The sequence below is a fragment of the Oncorhynchus kisutch genome, linkage group LG4 (assembly GCF_002021735.2).
Source record: "Oncorhynchus kisutch isolate 150728-3 linkage group LG4, Okis_V2, whole genome shotgun sequence".
In the NCBI taxonomy this organism is placed as follows: Eukaryota; Metazoa; Chordata; class Actinopteri; order Salmoniformes; family Salmonidae; genus Oncorhynchus; species Oncorhynchus kisutch.
Genome location: NC_034177.2, coordinates 33,388,516 through 33,410,369, shown reverse-complemented (window position 1 = coordinate 33,410,369; position 21,854 = coordinate 33,388,516). Strand labels below are relative to the sequence as shown.

At 40.9% G+C, this 21,854-nt stretch overlaps 2 protein-coding genes across 3 annotated transcripts in view; both read right to left on the bottom strand.

Annotated features, from left to right (window-relative positions):
* LOC109888858 (otogelin-like protein) overlaps nucleotides 1–11,214 on the bottom strand; it is a 62,404-nt gene extending 51,190 nt beyond the window's left edge. The window contains exons 1-2 of the mRNA XM_031821413.1: nucleotides 11,125–11,214; nucleotides 7,557–7,635 (exon numbers count right to left, since the gene is read on the bottom strand). Of these exons, the coding sequence (XP_031677273.1) occupies nucleotides 7,557–7,635; nucleotides 11,125–11,214 (169 nt within the window). The remainder of the gene's footprint in view (nucleotides 1–7,556; nucleotides 7,636–11,124) is intronic.
* Nucleotides 11,215–13,185: 1,971 nt separating this feature from the next.
* Nucleotides 13,186–20,132, bottom strand: calub (calumenin b). 2 transcript variants are annotated; one of them, XM_020480824.2, is made up of 7 exons: nucleotides 16,787–16,902; nucleotides 16,021–16,247; nucleotides 15,731–15,924; nucleotides 15,456–15,622; nucleotides 15,311–15,371; nucleotides 14,922–15,121; nucleotides 13,186–14,828 (listed from the first exon to the last, which is right to left on the bottom strand). In XM_020480824.2, exons 2-7 carry the CDS (start codon nucleotides 16,242–16,244, stop codon nucleotides 14,724–14,726), a joined length of 951 nt encoding a protein of 316 aa, XP_020336413.1. In that variant the 5' UTR covers nucleotides 16,245–16,247; nucleotides 16,787–16,902; the 3' UTR covers nucleotides 13,186–14,723. The 2 variants fall into 2 exon arrangements, with proteins under 2 accessions (XP_020336413.1, XP_020336414.1); XM_020480825.2 differs by lacking the exon at nucleotides 16,787–16,902 and adding an exon at nucleotides 20,001–20,132 and having other exon boundaries at nucleotides 13,377–14,828.
* Between the last annotated feature and the right edge of the window lie 1,722 nt (nucleotides 20,133–21,854).

Below are 21,854 nucleotides of genomic sequence, written 5' to 3'. Positions count from 1 at the left end.
ATAATAAGAATATTCATGGAAGTTTTGGGGTCAGTGCAACATTTTAAAAAATGACAAGGGTCCACACACCTCTCCAAAGTGTGCACAGTTCCTAAGTCATTTCAATTCTCAAGGAAAGAGCCTTCAAGTATTAGGTGCTTTTTTGAGCTCTCAGCTGTGTTGTTGAGGAACTGAAGCAAGCAAACGTGTTGTTTTTTGTTTGGAACACATCCCTGCATCCCCCCATCGCACAATTACTGTTGTTTTTTGTTTGGAACACATCCCTACATCCCCCCATCGCACAATTACTGTTGTTTTTTGTTTGGAACACATCCCTGCATCCCCCCATCGTACAAGTACTGTTGTTTTTTGTTTGGAACACATCCCTGCATCCCCCCATCGCACAATTACTGTTGTTTTTTGTTTGGAACACATCCCTGCATCCCCCCATCGCACAATTACTGTTGTTTTTACGGAATCCAAAAACAGTCCATTATGAACCATGAAATGGGTCAGGTGGGCATAATTTGAAAGCTTATTCAAATTGCCAACATGACTAGCTAAGTTATAAAATACGGTCTTACAGAGTGTGGCTTTCACAAGGAGAAACAGATAGTAATTGTGGTGCACATAGAATGGAGTCATGAGTACATTCATACAGTTGAAGTCGGAAGTTTACATACACTTAGGTTGGAGTAATTAAAACTCGTTTTTCAACCACTCCACAAATATCTTGTTAACAAATTATAGTTTTAGCAATTCGGTTAGGACATCTACTTTGTGCATGACACAAGTCCTTTTTCCAACAATTGTTTACAGACAGATTATTTCACTTATAATTCACTGTATCACAATTCCAGTGGGTCAGAAGTTAACATACACTAAGTTGAGTGTGCCTTTAAACAGCTTGGAAAATTCCAGAAAATGATGTCATGGCTTAACATGCTTCTGATAGGCTAATTGACATCAACTGAGTCAACTGGAGGCTTACCTGTGGATGTATTTCAAGGTCTACCTTCAAACTCAGTGCCTCTTTGCTTGACATCATGGGAAAATCAAAAGAAATCAGCCAAGACATCAGGAAAAAATGTAGACCTCCACAAGTCTGGTTCATCCTTGGGAGCAATTTCCAAACGCCTGAAGGTACCACGCTCATCTGTACAAACAATAGTACGCAAGTATAAACACCATTGGACCACGCAGCCATCATACTGATCAGGAAGGAGACGCGTTCTGTCTCTTAGAGATGAACATACTTTTGCGCGAAAAGGGCAAATCAATCCCAGAACAACAGCAAAGGACCTTGTGAAGATGCTGGAGGAAACAGGTAGAAATGTTTCTATATCCACAGTAAAACAAGTCCTATATCAACCTAACCTGAAAGGCCACTCAGAAAGGAAGAAGCCACTGCTCCAAAACCGTCATAAAAAAGCCAGACTACGGTTTGCAACTGCACATGTGGACGAAGATTGTACTTTTTGGAGAAATGTTCTCTAGTCTGATGAAACAAAAATAGAACTGTTTGGCCATAATGACCATTGTTATGTTTGCAGGAAAAGGAAGAGGCTTGCAGGCCAAAGAACACCATCCCAACCGTGAAGGACGGGGTGGAAGCATCATGTTGTGGGGGTGCTTTGCTGCAGGACTGACTGGTGCACTTCACAAAATAGATGGCATCATGAGTGAGGAAAAGTATGTGGATATATTGAAGCAACATCTCAAGACATCAGTCAGGAAGTTAAAGCTTGGTTGCAAATGGGTCTTCCAAATGGACAATGACCCCAAGCATACTTCCAAAGTTGTGGCAAAATGGCTTAAGGACACCAAAGTCAAGGTATTGGAGTGGCCATCACAAAGCCTTGACCTCAATCCTATAGAACATTTGTGGGCAGAACTGAAAAAGCATGTACGAGCAAGAAGGCCGACAAACCTGACTCAGTTACACCAGCTCTGTCAGGAGGAATGGGCCAAAATTCACCCAACTTATTGTGGGAAGCTTGTGGAAGGCTACCCCAAATGTTTGACCTAAGTTAAACAATTTCAAGGCAATGCTACCAAATACTTATTGAGTGTATGTAAACTTCTGACCCACTGGGAATGTGATGAAATAAATAATTCTCTGTACTATTATTCTGACATTTCCCATTCTGAACAATGCAGTTCAAGAAAAAGAGTTAAGAAAATATAAAACTAAATAAACTAAAGTTAAAAAAATAACAAATAAAGTAACACAATAAAATAACAATAACGAGGCTACAAACAGGGGGTGCCAGTACCTAGTCAATGTGCGGGGGTACAGGTTAGTCGAGGTCATTTGTACATGTAGGTAGTGGTAAAGTGACTATCCACAGATAATAAACAGCGAGTAGCAGCAGTGTAAAAATAAGGGGGTGTCAATGTAAATAGTCCAGGTGGCCATTTAATTAATTGTTCAGCAGTCTTATGGCTTGGGGGTAGAAGCTTTTAAGGGGCATTTTGGTCCTAGACTTGGCGCTCCGGTACCGCTTTCCGTGCGGTAGCAGAGAGAACAGTCTATGACTAGGGTGGATGGAGTCTTAGGCAAATTTTTGTCCCTTCCTTTGACACCACCTAGTATATATGTCCTGGATTTAGGAAGCTTAGCCCCAGTGACGTACTGGGCCGTGCACACTACCCTCTGTAGCACCTTAAGGTGACGAGCAGTTGTCACACGAGCAGTTGCCACACCAGGTGGTGATGCAACCGGTCAGGATGCTCTCGATGGTGCAGCTGTATAACTTTTTATGGATCTGGGGACCCCGTGTCAAATATTTTCAGTCTCCGAAGAGGGAAAAGGTGTTGTCGTGCCCTCTTCACGACTGTGTTGGTGTGTTTGGACCATGATAGTTCGTCGGTGATGTGGATACCAAGGAACTTGAAACTCTTGATCCGCTCCACTACAGCCCTGTCGATGTTAACGGGGGCCGGCTAGGCCCACCTTTTCCTGTAGTGCACTATCAGCTCCTTTGTCTTGCTCACATTGAGGGAGAGGTCTTTGTCCTGGCATCACACTGTCAGGTCTCTGACCTCCTCCCTATAGGCTGTCTCATCGTTGTCTGTGATCAGGCCGACCACTATTGTGACAGGTTACCTTCACTTTCTTGGGCACATGGACTATGGTGGTCTGCTTGAAACATGTAGGCTTTACAGACTCGGTCAGGGGGAGGTTGAAAATGTCAGTGAAGACACTTGCCAGTTGGTCCGCGCGTGCTTTGAGTACACGTCCTGGTAATCCGTCTGGCCCCGAGGCTTTCTGAATGTTGACCTGTTAAAAGGTCTTGCTCACATCGGTTACGGGGAGCGTGATCACACAGTCATCCGGAACAGCTGGTGTTCTCATGCATGCTTCGGTGTTGCTTGTTTAGAAGCGAGCATAAAAGGCATTAAGCTCGTCTGGTAGGCTCGCGTCCCTGGGCAGATCGCGGCTGGGTTTCCCTTTGTAGTCCGTAATAGTTTGCAAGCCCTGCCTCATCCGACAAGCATCAGAGCCAGTGTAGTAAAATTCTATCTTAGTTCTGTATTGACGCCTGTTTGATGGTTTGTCTGAGAGCATAGCAGAATTTCTTATAAGCGTCCAGATTAGTCTTCCGCTCCTTGAAAGCAGCAGCTCTACCCTTTAGCTCATTGCGGATGTTGCCTGTTATCCATGGCTTCTGGTTGGGATATGTACGACCAGTCACTGTGGGGATGACGTCATTGATGCACTTATTGATGAAGCCAGTGACTGAGGTGGTGTACTCCTCAATCTAGAAGAAAAATAAATGCACACCTATTTAGGCGAGGTGCTGGCTAGCGGAGTAGAAAACTTGAAAATAAAAGAGAGCCGCACACTCTAGAAGCTCAGATGGAAAAATGTAATTACCAACATTTCGACAGCCAAGCTGTCTTCATCAGGGTATAATCACAAACACTGCGGGATGACTTGTTTATGTAGTGTCAAAAGACACAGGTGTCTGTAATCATGGCCAAGAGTGGCCTAATATCATTGGTTAATTATCAAATATTAAAATGTCATACAAAGAACAGCATACAAACAACAAATGGTTAGCATATGACCATAAATTAATTTGACTACACAAGCTTACAAACAATAACAATGGCAAAGTCACAATAATCACAAGAATGGCTTCAGATCAAAGTCTACGTTGAGACCGAAGGGCGCAAGGGTCTTTAAGTTAAAGATCCAGGCAGCCTCTCATTTTAACAATAAATTATCAAGGTCACCCCCTCTCCTAGGGAGGCTGACATGTTCGATGCCAATATAACGCAGAGACGAAATCGAGTGGCCTGCCTCCAAGAAGTGGGCCGCAACTGGGTAAGTAAAGTTTTTACACCTAATGGTGCTACGATGCTCTGAGATACGTACTTTTAATGCTCTGAGATACGTACTTTTAATTTGCGCTTTGTTTTACCTACATAATTTTTACCACAAGGGTAGTTAGAACACAAGAATGCGTATTTTTGCGAGACTGACCTTGATAAAGGTCATGTCTTGTTTTGTTTTGAATTTTCTCAATGGCAATATTAATCTGATCATTCTTGTAGCCCCTAGAGGTTTACTCACTCGCTTACGAATTCTCACAAGGCAGGCACCATGACCTCCGCCCCATTTTTCTCTGTCTTTTTTTCACGTGAATGATGGGAATTTGGGCATGGTCTTGAGAAAGCAGCATGTCCTTTGTGTCGGACTCGTTAAAGAAAAAAGCTTTGTCCAGTTCGAAGTGAGTAATCGCTGTACTGATGTCCAGAAGCTCATTTCATAAGAGACGGTAGCAGCAACATCATGTACAAAATAAGTTACAAACAACGTGAAAAAAAATAATAAAGAGCACAGTTGGTTAGGAGCCCGTAAAACGGCATCTATCCACTCTGGCGCCATTATTAGGGTACACAGGGCGAAAGAAAAATTATAGTAATCTAGGTGACAGACAAACACATTCAATAACACCTTGCCCACTCTTGCCTGCATCTAGCTGATCTAGGGTGTAATCATTACTCCAAGCAGTTGCAAAAGAGAGTTTCTCTTGGACAAATTAAGATATGTTTATTCCTGTTTTGTTCTATTTGCTTCCGTATAAGAAAAGTTTTTCAACAGAATCGGCAGAATGAATCAACACATCCCTGATCACCCACAAATACAGTTCACTTTCATAGCAGCCACATACAAACAGCATGATAACATTGATCTTTGTATAATATTTTCCCTTAGCTTGTGGACTTCAGTGCACAACACAACAACTGTCTGTGACCAGGTAAAAAACACTTTCCAAGCAAAACCTTCATGCCATAAGCGATAACCGCTACACACAGCCTAGTCAAGATAGCTTCTAGCTTCTAGACCTGACGTGTTAGTAAACCCGCTACAATCATGCAGTACAGTGTACAGCAAGCAGTTACCTCGCCGGGCCCCAGTGGCAATAAAATAATAAAACCAAAAGCTTACATTGACTTGGAAGAGTTCCAGTGTTGGATAACTATAGCCAGCTAGCTAACATAGCATCCCTCTCTGTTTGAATACTTTAAAGTATTACTTAAGTCGTTTTTGGGGGTATCCGTACATTACTTTACTATTTATATTTTTTTATACTTTTACATCACTACATTCCTAAAGAAAAGTATGTACTTTTTACTCCATATATTTTCCCTGACGCATAAAAATATTTTTAACATTTTGAATGCTTAGCAGGACAGGAAAATTGTCTAATTCACACACTTAATCAAGAGAACATCCCTGGTCATCCTACTGCCTCTTATCTGGCGGATCACTAAACACATGCTTTGTTTGTAAATTATAGTGTTGGAGTGTGCCTCTGCCTCTGCTTTGCTTATTATATGGGTTATACTTGTACTTTTGATACTTAAGTAAATTTTAGCAATTATATTTACTTTTGATACTGAAGTATATTTAAAACCAAATATTTTAAGAATTTTACTCAAGTAATATTTTACACTGGGTACTTTTTTGCACCCACGGTTTACCACAGTAACTTTACTTTTACTTAAGTATGACAATTGGGTACTTTTTTCCACCACTGGGTGTTTGAGTAGGCTAAACTAGCTAGCTGCATTTTATAGCTAAGTAATGAAAGTGAAAAAAATCTCTCTCTCAAAACTGTTCAACGATTGACTTTCTCTCTATTTGTATTAACTACTCAGCTCATATTATGCACTGCAGTGCTAGCTATCTATAGCTTATGCTTTCAGTACTAGATTCATTCTATGATTTGTTGATTGTGTGGGAAACATGTCAGTTCATGCTGCAAGTTGGAGGACATCCTCCGGAAGATATCATAATTACTGTGCAAGTCGATGGAAGGGGGTGAAAAACATGAGCCTCCTGGGTTTTGTATTAAAGTCAATGTACCCAGAGGAGGAAGGAAATTAACTGTCCTCCGGCTACATCATAGCGCTACCACAGAGAGTGACGTTGAGGGTAATGTAGACATTGATTCCAAAACAGTGTGTTTTAATAAATTATTTGGTGATGTGAATATATTTAGTTATCCTAAAAAGGATAACTTCTTTATGTTTCACTATTTTTATTTTTATGAAATTCACTGAGGCGGATGGTCCTCCCCTTCCTCCTTAGAGGAGCCTTCAATACATGCAAACTATTATGTGACTTGAACTTCTTAAGTATCCGAACCTTTTATTTTTTTCGCCTAATATGACATACCCTAATCTAACTGCCTGTAGCTCAGGCCCTGAAGCAAGGATATGCATATTCTTGGTACCATTTGAAAGGAAACACTTTGAACATTGTGGAAATGAGAAGGAATGTAGGAGAATATTACACAATAGATCTGTTAAAAGATAATACAAAGAAAGAACCAACCGTTCTTTTGCATTTTTTTGTACCATCGTCTTTGAAATGCAAGAGAAAGGCCATAATGTACTATTCCAGCCCAGGTGCAATTTAGATTGTGGCCACTAGATGACAGCAGTGTATGTGCAAAGATTTAGACTGATCCAGTGAACCATTGAGTTTCTGTTTAAAATGTTGTATCAAGACTGCCCAAATGTGCCTAATTTGTTTATTAATAATAACTTTTCATGTTCAAAACTGTGCACTCTCCTCAAGCAATAGCATGGTATTCTTTCACTGTAATAGCTACTGTAAATTGGACAGTGCAGTTAGATTAACAAGAATTTAAGATTTCTGCCAATATCAGATATGTCTAGGTCGTCCTGGGAAATGTCCTTGTTACTTACAACCTCATGCTAATAGCATTAGCATACGTTAGCTCAACAATCCCAAAGAAGCACATTTTTACTCCTGAACTTATTTAAGCTCGCCATAATAAAGGGATAGAATACTTATTGACTCAAGACATTTCAGCTTTTAATTTTGAATTATTTTGTAAAAATGTCTAAAAGCATACAGTAATTACACTTTGACCTTATGAGATGTCATAATGAGGTATTGTGTCTAGCAAGTGACACAAAATCTAAATGTTATCCATTTTAAATTCAAGGGGTGTGAATACTTTCTGAAGGCAAGGCACTTTAGGCCCTGTGTGTATGTATGTATGTATGTGTGTGTGTGTGTGTGTGTGTACCTGAGGAGGCATCGCGGGCGGTGTAATTGTGTAGAACACTGCGAGGGAGAGTTGCTTCAGAGAGAAGTGGACTGAATGTCTGGTGAGAAGAGAACACTGATGATCACACACACATGCACAAACATGTGTAGTAAATGTGTATCTCTACCCCTGTGTGTAGTTGCACCAGTGTATGTATGTGTGTGTGTCCTACAAAGGTGTCTTTGTGCTAGTCAGGGTGTTGTGTGTGTGTATGCCCTGACCTCATCTGCTTCTCTTAGGTGTAGTGTGCCTACCTCCTCCCCTAGGAGATCCCGTTTCCTCCGCAGTGCATTAGCCCTCCTGCACTCACGCACGTACACATGCACACGCACACACACACACAGACACACACAGACACACACACACACACACACACACACACAGCACAGGGAGATATACATTCATTATGAGGAGAAACATGCAAACTGAAGTTAATTGCACTTTTGACCACTTGAATACATCCAAACCAAACACACACATGTATCAGTTTAGCCATGACATTGAATTAATGAATCCCCTGAGATGATGAATGTTTCTCGCTTCCTCTCCTCTCTTACCTCTGTAGTCTACTGTCTGTCTCTGTCAGTTGGCTCTGAGCTGCTGAACACAACAAAAAAACATCAGTAAAACCTCACACACCATCAAAAGTATTACTTCATTATCACAACACATAAAATATCATCACATATATACCACAAGTCGACAAAACATATCACATGTATTAATTTAGTTCGAATTTAGGATCGCTGGAGCACATTATTGAACAGCAACAATTTAGGCTACACTTCTGAATGATTTAAAAGACAGTATCAGCTCTAATGTATTCCTATCCAAAGTAAACCATTTGTCAATCATAATTCCCCAAGGCCATAACGATGTCACTGCGGGGGGTTGAAAACCCACAATTCAAACGTGAACAGTACAATGTGCCTATCATCCGATATTTCCTAAGGTTAAAACAGCAAAATATTAACTTTTCAAAAATGTCTCGCGTATACAACCCTGGTGCTAGTTTTCTGCTCTCTCTTTGACATTTTTGGAATCACTCTTAGAACGTCAAACGTTTATGTTGAAACAGTAAAGGTTATAGTACTCATCTAAGTTATGCATTTTGATATGATGCGCGTGTGTCCTGGGAGACTCACCGTGTGCTGTCAGCAGCTGGAGAACTGAACACCACGAAAGAAGGACCAGTATTACTCTACGTTGACCGTTCATCTCAGAGCTCATCCACCCGGAGGTTAACGGAACATTTCACAGGACAGACCGGAGAGTAGAGGAGGTTCTCTGTTCGTTACCGGACTTCCCGCGGTTCACGTCCACGCGCACATAGTTGAGCGTGCAACTCGGATGGATGACGAGGTCACGAGTTCACCTTCGCGCAGGTGCGGGGGGGGGGGGGGGGGGGCGCATGATTTTTGTGTAAAACTGGTGACATCAAACCGACTGAAAGTGGTGTAAAGTACTTAAGTAAAAATACTTTAAAGTATTGCTTAAGTAGTTTTGGGGGACATCTGTACTTTACTATTTATATTTTTTACAACTTTTACTTTTACTTCACTACATTCCTAAATAAAATTATGTACTTTTTACTCCATACATTTTTCTTCACACCCAATAGCACTCTTTACATTTTGAATGCTTAGAAGGACAGGAAACTGGTCCAATTCACACACTTCAAAATCAAAATAACATCCATGGTCATCCTTATTGCATCTGACCTGGCAGACTCACTAAACACAAGAACTTAAATTCTAAATGATGTCTGAGTGGTGGAGTATGCCGCTGGCTATCTGCTATACTTTCACTTCTGATAGGTAAGTATATTTTTCTTAATTGCATCTACTGTTGATACTTAAGTCACTAAACAGTACATATACAGTACCAGTCAAAACTTTGGACACACCTACTCATTCAAAGGTTTTTATTTATTTTTACTATTTTCTACATTGAAGATTAATAGTGAAGACATCAACACTATGAAATAACACATAAGGAATCATGTAGTAACCAAAAAAGTGTTAAACAAATCAAAATATATTTTAATAGGGAACAACATTGCATCCTTCAAGATTGTTGGAAAAGCCAGGTGAAGCTGGTTGAGAGAATGCGAAGAGTGTGCAAAGCTGTCATCAAGGTAAACGGTCACTACTTTGAAGAATCTCAAATATACACTTTTTTTGGGTACTACATGATTCCGTATGTGTTATTTCATAGTTTTGATGTATTCACTATTATTCAACAATGTAGAAAAAAGTAAAAAGTAAAGAAAACCCCTGGAATGAGTATGTGTGTCAAAACTTTTGACTGGTACTGTATATTTAAAACCAAATATTTTTAGACTTTTGCTCAAGTAGTATTTCACTGGGTGACTGACTTTTAAGTCATTTTCTATGAAGGTAACTTTACTTTAACTCAAGTATGACAATTGGGTACTTTTTCAACCACTGTCCCTACCCCATTGAAGTTGACATTTAAAATGGTTAAAGTAAGGTTAGGGTTAGGTAAGGGTTATGGTTAGGTAAGAGTTATGGTTAAGGTTAAAGGTAGGGTAGAGGTTAAGGTTAGAGTATGGGTATGGATGTTCCAAGGATCCCTGATTGCAGTATCCACAGGAGAATAGTGGGCTACCTGCAAGTTAGAGAGATTCTCTGAGTTTAGGACACAAATGCAACAAATTAATTCACTGTAGGGCCTACTTATGATTACAAATATAGTCTTACTTTAGAGACAGTAATTTATCTTTAATCAAATTATAAATTAGATTGTATATGTGTATATATGTGTGTGTGTGTGTGTGTGTGTGTGTGTGTGTGTGTGTGTGTGTGTGTGCGTGCGTGCGTGCGTGCGTGTGTGTGTGTGTGTGTGTGTGTGTGTGTGTGTGTGTGTGTGTGTGTGTGTGTGTGTGTGTAAGACTTGGACTCCCTCTGCTGGCCATTGATGTAGGCCTATCTGATATGAGTGAAAATGGACACGAGCAAAAATCTCTGAATGTTTAATAACATAGTATAATGTACATGTTTAATAGTATTATCATGATATACATGTTAATGTCCTGGATAAATTCTTTAAACAGTAGAGGAGGGGGTTTGGGGTGGCACGAGTGGTGATATTGTTAGAAAGTTAGTGGGGGTTGAGTAAGGCTTGATAGGGTTGCATACCAGTGAAGTATTGGGGGGTTAAGGAGTGGGATTGCTGATGAGGGTTGATGAGTGGTGGATGGGTATCAGGTATTTTGGAGTGGGTAAGTGGGCAGCAGTAGAGGCTGCTGAGGGGAGGACAGCTCATAATAATGGTCGGAAGGGAGCGAATGGAATGGCATCTAACACCTGGAAACCATGTGTTTGATGTGTTTGATACCATTCCACTGATTCTGCATTAGCCGTTAGCACGAGCCCGCCCTCCCCAATTTGGTGCCACCAAACTCCTGTGGTGGGTAGGAGGGCAAAGTCAGTCAGGATAAGTGAGAGAGGGAGAGAGTGAGAGAGAGAGAGAGAGAGAGAGAGAGAGAGAGAGAGTGTGTGTGTGTGGGGGGGGGGGGGTGTACCTTTATCTGTTCGAAGGGCACCTCAAAGCTGAAGGACTCATTGTAGTAAGGGTTGAGAGTGTTCTCTTCTTGTCTGGTAGAGTTTAACATACGGGTCTGAACTTCCCCCCACATCCATGGCTGGGAGATCACAAGTCTGCAGGATACCTACTACCATCTATAAACGGGAAAGGGGGGCAGAGGGTATGGAGAAGACCCACAGCTATAGCATGTGTCTGATGGAATAATATTTGACCTAACGTAGGCTAATGCGATTAGCATGAGGGTGTAAGTAACAAGAAAATCTCCCAGGATATAGACATATCTGATATTGGCAGAAAGCTTAAATTCTTCTTAATCTAGCTGCACTGTCCAATTTACAGTAGCTATTACAGTGAAATAATACCATGCTATTGTTTGAGGAGAGTGCACAGTTTTGAACATGAAAAGTTATTGATAAGCAAATTAGGCACATTAGGGCAGTCTTGAGACACAATTTTGAACAGAAATGCAATGGTTCATTGGATCAGTCTAAATCTTTGCACCTACACTGCTGTTATCTAGTGGCCAAAATCTAAATTCCACCTGGGCTGGAATAATACATTATGCCCTCTCTCTTGCATTTCAAAGACGATGGTAGAAAAAAAATACAAAAGAAGAGTTTTGTTTTTTCTTTGTATTATCTTTTATCAGATCTTTTGTGTTATATTCTCCTACATTCCTTTCACATTTCCACAAAAGTCAGTGTTTCCTTTCAAATGGTACCAAGAATATGCATATCCTTGCTTCAGGGCCTGAGCTACAGGCAGTTAGATTTGGGTATGTCATTTTAGGCAACAAAAAAGTGTGTGTGTGTGTGTGTGTTTAGTGTGTGTGTGTGTGTGTGTGTGTGTGTGTGTGTGTGTGTGTGTGTGTGTGTGTGTGTGTGTGTGTGTGTGTGTGTGTGTGTGTGTGTGTGTGTGTGTGTGTGTGTGTGTGTGTGTGTGTGTGTGTGTGTGTGTGTGTGTGTGTGTGTGTGTGTGTGTGTGTGTGTGTGTGTGTGTGTGTACCTCAGAGTTGTCTTCCTCCAGCTCAGTGTCCGTGTTCAAGCCATTCTTTCCCTTCTTCTCCTATGTTAGCATACTGAGACTTCAGCAGGAGACATCTACATTCCAACTGGATGACTGGTATTAATGTATACATGTCCCTGTGTAACTGCGCATGCATTTATGACATAGGCATTACTGTACGTGTGATTGTGCGTGTATATACTGAAAACCGGTATGCATTATGTTTCCGGTGGTTGATACCGTTTTGTCTCATATTGACTCTATGTATAGATGCTGCTGCCTGAATTAGAACTGTAGGATGCGGTTTCTGCAGCAACGCCGGTATCAAGTTCTGGCCCCACCCAGAGATAGAGATGCAGATTCACACACATACTGTACACACACACACATAGAGCTTAGACCTCTCTGGAGCGTTGTGACTTCAACTCTGTTGTTCACCTTGCTGATGATTCGGTGGACAGGGACATTGTATTGATCTGTGTGTTGATTCATGTCTTATAGGGAATTATAAACTGGGTGGTTTGAGCCCTGAATGCTGATTGGGTGACAGCCGTGGTTTATCAGACCGTATACCACGGGTATGGCAAAAACATTTTTTTACTGCTCTAATTACGTTGCTAGCCAGTTTATAATAGCAATTAGGCACCTCAGGGGTTTGTGATATATGGCCAATATACCACGGCTAAGAGCTGTGTCCAGGCACTCCGCGATGCATTGTGCATAAGAACAGCCCTTAGCTGTTGTATATTGGCCATATACCACACACCCTCGTGCCTTATTGCTTAAATGTACTCTGTGATTGGAGGCACTATAAGAGGGTCATTCATTTAGATACACCCACAGCATTCTATTCCAGTTTCGTTTTTAGAAGAAACTGAATAATAATTTAATATAACGTCTTGGTTGATCCGATGGTTCTAAAATATGTGGAAACAGATATTTTATTTAGATTGGTCTAAAACTTTTCACCCTATTAAAATACATAGCACCCAATGGTTCATTATATTTCTATTAAAGCAACCCCACACATCGGTACTCCACAAAATCCTTTTAATCAGAAAAACACTTCTCCATGATTGGTAACAGCACACACAGTCGACAAACAGGTGACAATGTATGTACAGGGCAGTCACCAGTGACAGGCATGGCACTGCATTGTGTGTAAAAAAACAGCTATATCATATACATTATATAAGACAACGCAAACACTTTACTAGAACCCTCTGTCATAAGGGTTACATAACATGTCAAACAATCATACTGTGTCAATTTACCACAAATGATTTTACACCAACAATCATGACTGTTTACGACATTGTTATGGCAGCGTTAAATAGCCCTTATAACAGAGGGTTTAAGTGAAGTTGAACCAGACCAATAACAGTGGTTATAGATGGTCATACAGTGAGGGGAATTATACAGTTATGACAACAATAACTAAAGAAGCCTGAGGGGAAATCTGACTTTAATAATCCTCCAAAACATAGTGTAGTATGTGTATGATTGTGTAGTGTGGCACAGCATAGAATTCAGCAGATTCCAAAATAAAACAGGATGTTTCATATTCATAGCACAGGTACTAGATCAGAAATGTATGACCCAGGAGGTTCTCGGACTAAAGTTGAGAAACACTGATCTAACCACTTATTAAGCATCACCAAGGGACTAAAACCTGCACACAGGGGTCATCGATGACCGCTATTGGCCGATGCATGAAGATTTGCAGGTACACTCCTTGGATTACAACTACTAAACCTGGCAGGATTGGCCACATTGCTGGTCTGCGTATCAACTCAAAGAGCAGTATGTGGTGGTAGCCCATAGAGTGCCCCCCCCCCCCGTGTTATAGCTCCCCTTCATAGTCCAGTGCATAGCAGAATATACACACAGCTATTTTTAATTTTAACTAGGCCAGTCAGTTAAGAACATATTCTAATTTTCAATGACGGCCTAGGAACAGTGGGTTAACTGCCTGTTCAGGGGCAGAACGACAGATTTGTGCCTTGCCAGCTCGGGGATTTGAACTTGCAACTTCCGGTTACTAGTCCAACGCTCTAACCACTAGGCTACCCTGCCGCCCCTATACACACACCAGGGTTGAAATCAATTCAATTAGTTTCCTATTACATTTTATTTCCCTTCCTAAATTGAACACCGAATTGACCCCAACACGCAGTTCGGCACATAATTGCATGCACAATATTGTTTTTGTAACCTTTTTGAACAAACACTTACGGTCTTCTATAAATCTTTTTTTTTTATATAAATTTGATAACAAAGTTGCTCTGCAAACAAAAAGACAAGCCAAAGGAAATATCCTTTCCATTGTCCAAGGTGGTGGAGGCAGAGCTGGAACAAGGTGTCCTGATTGTGTACTACTTAGTACAAAGTAATGCATTCACTAGTGTGTATAATAGGCCAGGAAATCAAATAAATTGTCCTTGGCATCAGAGTGAAAAACTCCATCTCAAATGTCACTCCATATAGTGCGCTACTTTAAAATTGAGATTTTAAATTCCATGACTGAGTTGAATTGGAATTGAGCCCAACCCAGCATGGGAAGTGGAAGGGTTAGAATTCATCGTGTCTTGCCAAGGCTTCTCCAAAGTCAGTAGCCTGGCTACCAACGAAGAGGTCATACTTCTCAACGATCTCTGCCTTAGTCAGTTTGCCATCCTACAAAGGGAGAATAAATAAGTGTTTCAGTATTTGCTTAAATGCACACACACAATGCAGGCAACTAGCTCAAACATCAACATGTGTGTGTACCTTGTCATTATCTGACTCGTAGACCAAGTGTTTGGCTTCTGCCTCTGCGTGGTCATAGTCTGAAGGCAGGATCCAGTCTTTGGTTTCCTCCTTGTCCATGTGGCCATCTTTGTTTGTGTCTCTGAACTCAGTAAACTGTTCTCTCTCTGTCCTCACCCACTCTGGCTCTGACGGATCCCCCTCTTGGTTATACATGTCACCTTGAGGATGGGAGAGAAGGGAAAGGAAGGGAGAGAGAAAATGTTAATGAACCGTTCTCACCCACTCGGGCTCTGCTGATGCTATAAATCGCACCTATGTCCTCCTCCAGGTGTAATAACATTTAAGAACGCCATGTATTATAGCAGGCATTGAATAACCCATGTACTTCTCCAGATGTTATAACTTACCTATGTACTCCTCCAAGTCTATAAAGCCGTCTCCGTTCTTATCAATGTCCTCCATGGTCTCCTACAGGAGGGTAATGGCACAAAGATGTTACTGCCTGGCTACCTTCAAACAACTTAAATGTTTTATTTATAGTCTATGACCTACCAGTACAACTATATCCTTCATATGGTCGTACTCCTCAGGATGGAGGAAGGCTGTAAACTCCTCTTTATTGGCCTTCAGGTCAGCATCCAGGTCAGACATTTTGAATCTCCTCTCATCGCGTGAAATCATCTGTCTGTAGCTGAAGCCATCCTCTGGGTCTGGATCATCTAAAAGGTCACACACACCAATTAGAAAAATTAGACCTTCCAATAAAAAGGCACTGGTCAGGTGTCATAGATTACATTCTTATACTCCTTTCAGAGTGTCCCCCGTACCCAGTATGTATCCATATGTAGCATTCTTGTACTCCTCCCAGGACACAAGTCCATCTCCATTATGGTCATGACCTTTCCACTGGCGGTCCACATCGTCATAGATCCACCTCTTCTGACTGTGTTTGATCCACTTTCTCATCTCCTCTACTGACACATACCCATCCTTGTCCTCATCTATATGCTCTACCAACATACTATAGGGAGAGAGAGAGATGGTGTGTAGAAAAGATGGTTTAATACAAATCCATTTCTCACTTCTATACAAATGTAGCTGCTAGAGTGTGTGTTACCCAAGTCTCTCCTTGCTCTCCTCTGGTGTGAGCTGATCGAAGGTCTTGGCCTCGTCCTGTCCTAGAAACGCCTCGTGGTCGTAATCAAAGTTCTCTGCATCTTCATGGTCGCGGCTGCTAAGCGGGTCGTCATGGTGGACGCGGTCCTTTTTCTCGATGGTGGGTTTACTAAAGGCATAGACCACGCACAGCGCAAAGCACATGACCAACGGCCGCAGCTCCATAATCTGGCACACATACACACAGGAGCGAGAGCAGAGTTAACTAACTTGGTTTACTACACAACAATATCGTTTGTGACAGTGCGTTTAGTTGACAGGAATTCGTCATGACTTTCCTGAGTTTAACTAATTCAGGGTTTCCCCTACTCATCTGTGGGTTCACCGTTTATGGCTAAAATAAACAGGGTAGCTAGCTAATTTGTGAGTGCTATGACGTATTCATTACGGAAACCGTTTAAGAACCTAACAGAGTAAAACGAGAATTTCTATCGAACAAATTCAGGTACGTCACTCCACGTTTCGCTCCGTTTGTTTCCGTTTTAAGAAGCGTTTTGCAACAGAATCGGCGCAATGAATACACCCTTGGTACCGGTGCAGTTTGCAAGCAAGCTAGCTAGACTTCAGTTGTTGTACTAAATGCGAGATGTCATTTGCACTGCCTACTTCAGTGTGTGTGTAACGTTAATGTTACAATAACTAAGCAGGGGGAAAAAACATAGATGAACTGTGCATTTACGTAAGCCTGAAATAGATACTTTACTCACCACCGGTCTTTCTGAAAAGTCTTTCGATTTTGAATATCTAGCTACTCCGGATACACACCCATCGTTTCCGGTCCTAAAAACTCAACCAGCCAACCGCGTTACATATGCGTTTGTGCCATTCTTCTTGTCCATTGGTCCACTTCAGGACAGCTTCGGCCTTGTGATTGGTCAATAACCGCCACGTCCTCAAGCTATGAGCAATGGAACGCGGTTTGGGTCTTTGCTGTCAAAAACGATACACATCAAATAACACTATTTGACATGTCAAATAAGATTGTTGACCAATCAATCAGGACACGAATATGACTGCACGCCACATAATAATTTAACGCCTTCATACATTTTTTAAAAGGTTGTTTTTTACGTAGATATTGTACATTGATTACACATTCACATTTCATGTCACAACAATTCATCAATACGTATGCTATGACACTGCTAAAGTTGTTTCGGGCTCCTACGGTGCTGGTCATTTAAAAGAAAGTTAGCTAGTTCATGGATGCAAACAATGTTCTTCCCCAAAACATAGAAAACGACATCTGTTTCAGTAGCTATATAGTTAGCTAGCTAAATATATAGCTAGGTGTCATCATCTAAAATAACCCTAATTTATAAGATAGTTCTTATTTATTTAATGGTGGTTGGGTCCATATATGTGAAGCTAGCCACAATAAGGAATAGCTACAATAGTGTATTTTGCGGTTAGCCTTCAAAATAAACGTGTCATTGACAGTGATGCAAATGAATACAAATAGTAGAATTATGCCATAATTGAATAGATCATGCTAAACGAGGTTAGAATGTTATAGAAAATAAACAAACGACAATAATTTGCTAATTTGACAAAAATCACACTGGAGTATTATACCCTACCTATGGATTGTGGATCAATGACATGGGGTATCAGTCTACTCAGTGACACGCAGAGAACATTAGCGTCGAAGCTCTAATTGCGGGACTCTGAAACAACTGAATTGAGACACATTTTTTGTCAACCTATGTGGATTGAACACTATTCCAAAGGAAAAACAATACTGGGTTGATGTTTTGGAGTCTAATAGCAGAGGATGTTGGGAAAAAATATATTGGGTTTTGAGTAGACTGATACACCATTTCATTGATCCCCAATCCTTAGGTAAAGCTGTACAGTGCAATATGAATGTCTATACACACACTAGGCTGACTGGGGTTTGCTTCACGTGGCTAATGACGCTCGACCGGACCTGGTTATGGGTTGTGAAGCTAGCCACAATAAGGATTAGGCATAATAGTGGAATTTGCGGTTTGCCTTCAAAATAAAGGTACCTCTTTGAAAGTGATGCTGAAGGTTACAATTGGCTGGAATCATGCCATATTTAGATTAGATAATGTTAAACAAGGTTGGAATGTGAAACAATGGAATGAAGTACCAGTCTACTCAGTGACACCGACAGAACACAACTGTGAAGGGTTTACGCATATATTAGCATTGTAGATCTTATCGCGGGACTGTGACTGTGTGAAATCACCTTATAAGGTTAGCTTTGGGCAACAGGGTTAAGTAGCTGGCTATCTACTTCAATTTCAATAGTCGAACAAGTGGCTATCTAGCTAATACTTACTCACAAGGATTCCTAAATCATTCCTAAGAATAATGAAAATGACTGCAGTTTCTAGTGGTCATTGTTTTCAGGCTGATTGTATCGGTGCAAGCAGCTCGGTACCCCAGAAGTTGCGGTCGAACAAATAATGCCTTATTACGTGGTATTGTAAACGCATCGTTCGTGGCCGGTGTTTGCTTATTTGCAGACATTTTGTACAACTTTGACAGTTCCACTGATAGTAGTGGTGGCGCTTGCCTTGCACGTACAAATTCAGAACACAACATTCTATAATATAAATGTTATTTTACGTGTCAAAGTAAAAGCTAATTTAATGCGTCAAATAGTGTTATTTGAAGTGTATATTTTGACACGCAAAGACCCAAACGCGTTCCACAATGAGCGTGTTAAACAAATTCACCTTCCCCATTCATGCAAATCAGCAGCACTTCAGGCAGTGAGCGATGAATTATCAAACACAACATTTATAGGTATTACGTATTTATTTTCACAACACAAACTTTAATTTGTTTTTTTAAACTGCACCACACAACCAAGTTTAATAGTAAGTCCTACATTAGTGCATCCCCTCTCAAACTGCATACCCATCTCATCATCAATCACTGACATTTTGACTGAGTGGGGATGTTCAGAAATTAAAGAAGCCCATTTCAGAGGTCACCATAATCAAAAGATATACTGTAGGATAGAGATGTAAGCAATGCCAGGCTTCTCAATTCCAGGTTAATCAGGAAATATTAGTCCTAGAATACGGTAATCAAGCACAACATGTCTAGGAAGACATATTTATTTCAACACCATAAACAAGCAGTGGTGACCCCTCATTCAGGTTTTAACCCCATATTTATAGCAAAAATGGGGCATGCCTGTTTTGCATGTTATTTTGGCATTAATACGTGTCATATATCAGTTTGCAAACAATGTAAAAAATAATATACATTAAGTTAATAAAGCCTCATACAAACATGGTCTCTTTTGTTTTCTTGAGTAAGGCAGCTCCAAAATGCATGTGTGTCAGCCTAGCTCAGTGCTTTCTGTGATGGTGGGGCAAGCCAGCAGAAAATATGGAGCGTTGCGCCGTGATTGGCTCAGTGTTCTGTCACTCATGGTGACTTTACGTCACTGCAAAGTGTAAGAGGTTACTTTGTTGCGGTTCTGCGGTTCAAACACTTAAAAAGACACCCTATCCCCTCAGCCCTCAAAATAAGTGGACACTTCTGATGACGTATCATGATGTCTGACGAGTATACACTTGCAGGGCAAGGGGCGAGGGTGGAAAGAATGATTTTTAAATGGACCACCCATGGCCGGAAATTCATCCTGAGATTGTGTTTTCAGCCACCGGTAGCTTGTGGGTGCTTTATATGCGCTACAGTCAATTATGAGTGCATGTCTACTAATATTAAATACATCATTATTAATATACGCCTACTGTATGATAGCAAGGAAATAAATTAGCTAAGTAACGTTAGCCTGCCAAACTGGAAATGTTTTATTTTTACAATTTCCAAAAGATAACCAAACAAAAACATGTACTTTTTACGAGACGTGTTTGTGCCGTCATGTGCATTAGTTGCACAATTTCTAACTTATTTGCATTCGTTTTTACTTACACTTGTATGTTGACTTCTCCATTGATGTTTTTAAGTGTTCGCAGACTTTTGTTAGCGGATGTACAATCGTCGCAAATTGAATTCTGGGGAGTTTCGGGGCCAGGAGTGAACATAATTGTACACTCGCAAAACCGACTAAAAACGAGGGCTGAGGGGCTTGTGTTGCAAACTTCCCTTGCTTGGCTAATCATTTGGACCGCCCACCAAGATGGCAACGGGGATTCCCCCAAGGGCATAAGGCAATGGAAAGTGGACGAGGGTGAGTCTTTTAAGTGTTTGGACCGCAACCAGTGAAAATGTTTGTCCTTTGGCTACTGCGGTAGAAGTGCACATCCAAGAAGGCTCAAGGTCATTGGCCACAGATAAAATCGTGTTATATGTGCAGTAGCTTTGATTGGACTGATCATGTCAACATCATACTTTCACAATCTTAATTAGCAATCATCACATGAATCAAATCGACAATATACTGGCAAATCCCTTTTAATCCTTGTCATATGAAGATAAATAAAAGAGAAATTATAGGTAAAACGTATCGGTGCTCATCGACCATTGGACATAAACATTACACAACAAGTTGGAAATCGCAAATTCATCAATGAGTGGAACGAATCAGTGACAGTGGCTGTGTGGTGGTCCCATATCGGGGATTAAGGGTCTCATTTCCAAGTTTAAAACATTCAACATTGGCCATGCTGTCAATTAAGCAGGATTTGTGCTGCGCTCAAAACAACTGTTAACTCAGAGGCCGGCGGCACCACCTTCCTGTTCAAGTGAGCACAGCATGAACAATGTGAGTCCAAAAATGTATTGTATGCTGCATAAATTGTAATATGCCAGGGAAATATGTATACTGTAGCTAAGAAAGTAATAAGTGTATATTGTGTAGTAAAATGTTAGTAGGCCATGTGTCTCACCCTAATAATTTGGTCTATTTGCTCCTCTTCATTTAGCCTCTAAAGTTACGTACATCCTAGCTCTCTCATTAATGTCTTAATCGAAATTACAGATTGCCTCTTATCTGCATGTGTCACAAGGAGACCAAGGTTGATGAGAATACATTCCTCTTTATTAAAGAACCACTTACACAAACGTGACGCTATAAACACTGGTGCTGACACAGGCAACTAATACAAAGACAATAACCCACAGATAAACCAAGGAATATGGCTACCTAAATATGGTTCCCAATCAGAGACAACGATAAACAGCTGCCTCTGATTGAGAACCAATCTAGGCAACCATAGACATATAAACCCCTAGACATACAAAACCCCTAGACAATACAACAACTAAACACACCGCCCTTGTCACCCTGACCTAACCAAATAAGAAAACAAAGATCAGGGTGTGACAGCATGTCGTCCCCTTATGCCATAGTTTGTACATCTCAGTTGTCATTAGAAACCACATTTGTTTAAGCAAATCAGTCATATCAGCTATGTTTTTTTTAAAGGCAGTAAATGAAGCTGAATGAACTGTTTCACTGCCAGACAAGGCTCCGCTGATAGCCAGCTGGAGTAGTGGTAAGATGTCGGGACTGCAGTTGGGACAGCTTTATGTAGGCCCTAACAGTTTGTGGGCACCGTTATAGTGCAATTACTGTATTGTTTAGTGTTGTGTAGTGGCTTTGCTGGCATGCATTCCACTTTTCTTTTTGCCCCACCAAGATTTACATGCTAAAATCGGTACTGTAAATAAGACACACACACACACACCAAAAAAACTTAAAATACAAATAAGAGGAAAATGATAATTCTTGTACCCCATTGTGTGTGCTCCCCCCCTCCCCTGTTGTCTTGGAGGTCCTCTGTGTTCTGGATGAAGTAAGAGTCGTGTCTGGCTGGGAACGTT

Bases quoted from the DNA above. Each gene is read 5' to 3' on its own strand.
- calub (XM_020480825.2), bottom strand. From the start codon at position 16,244: ATGGAGCTGCGGCCGTTGGTCATGTGCTTTGCGCTGTGCGTGGTCTAT. The intron at 15,925-16,020 runs GTAACACACACT...CTCTCCCTATAG, and splicing joins GAGAGCAAGGAGAGACTTGG to TATGTTGGTAGAGCATATAG. The intron at 15,122-15,310 runs GTAAGTTATAAC...CCCATCCTCAAG, and splicing joins AGACTTGGAGGAGTACATAG to GTGACATGTATAACCAAGAG.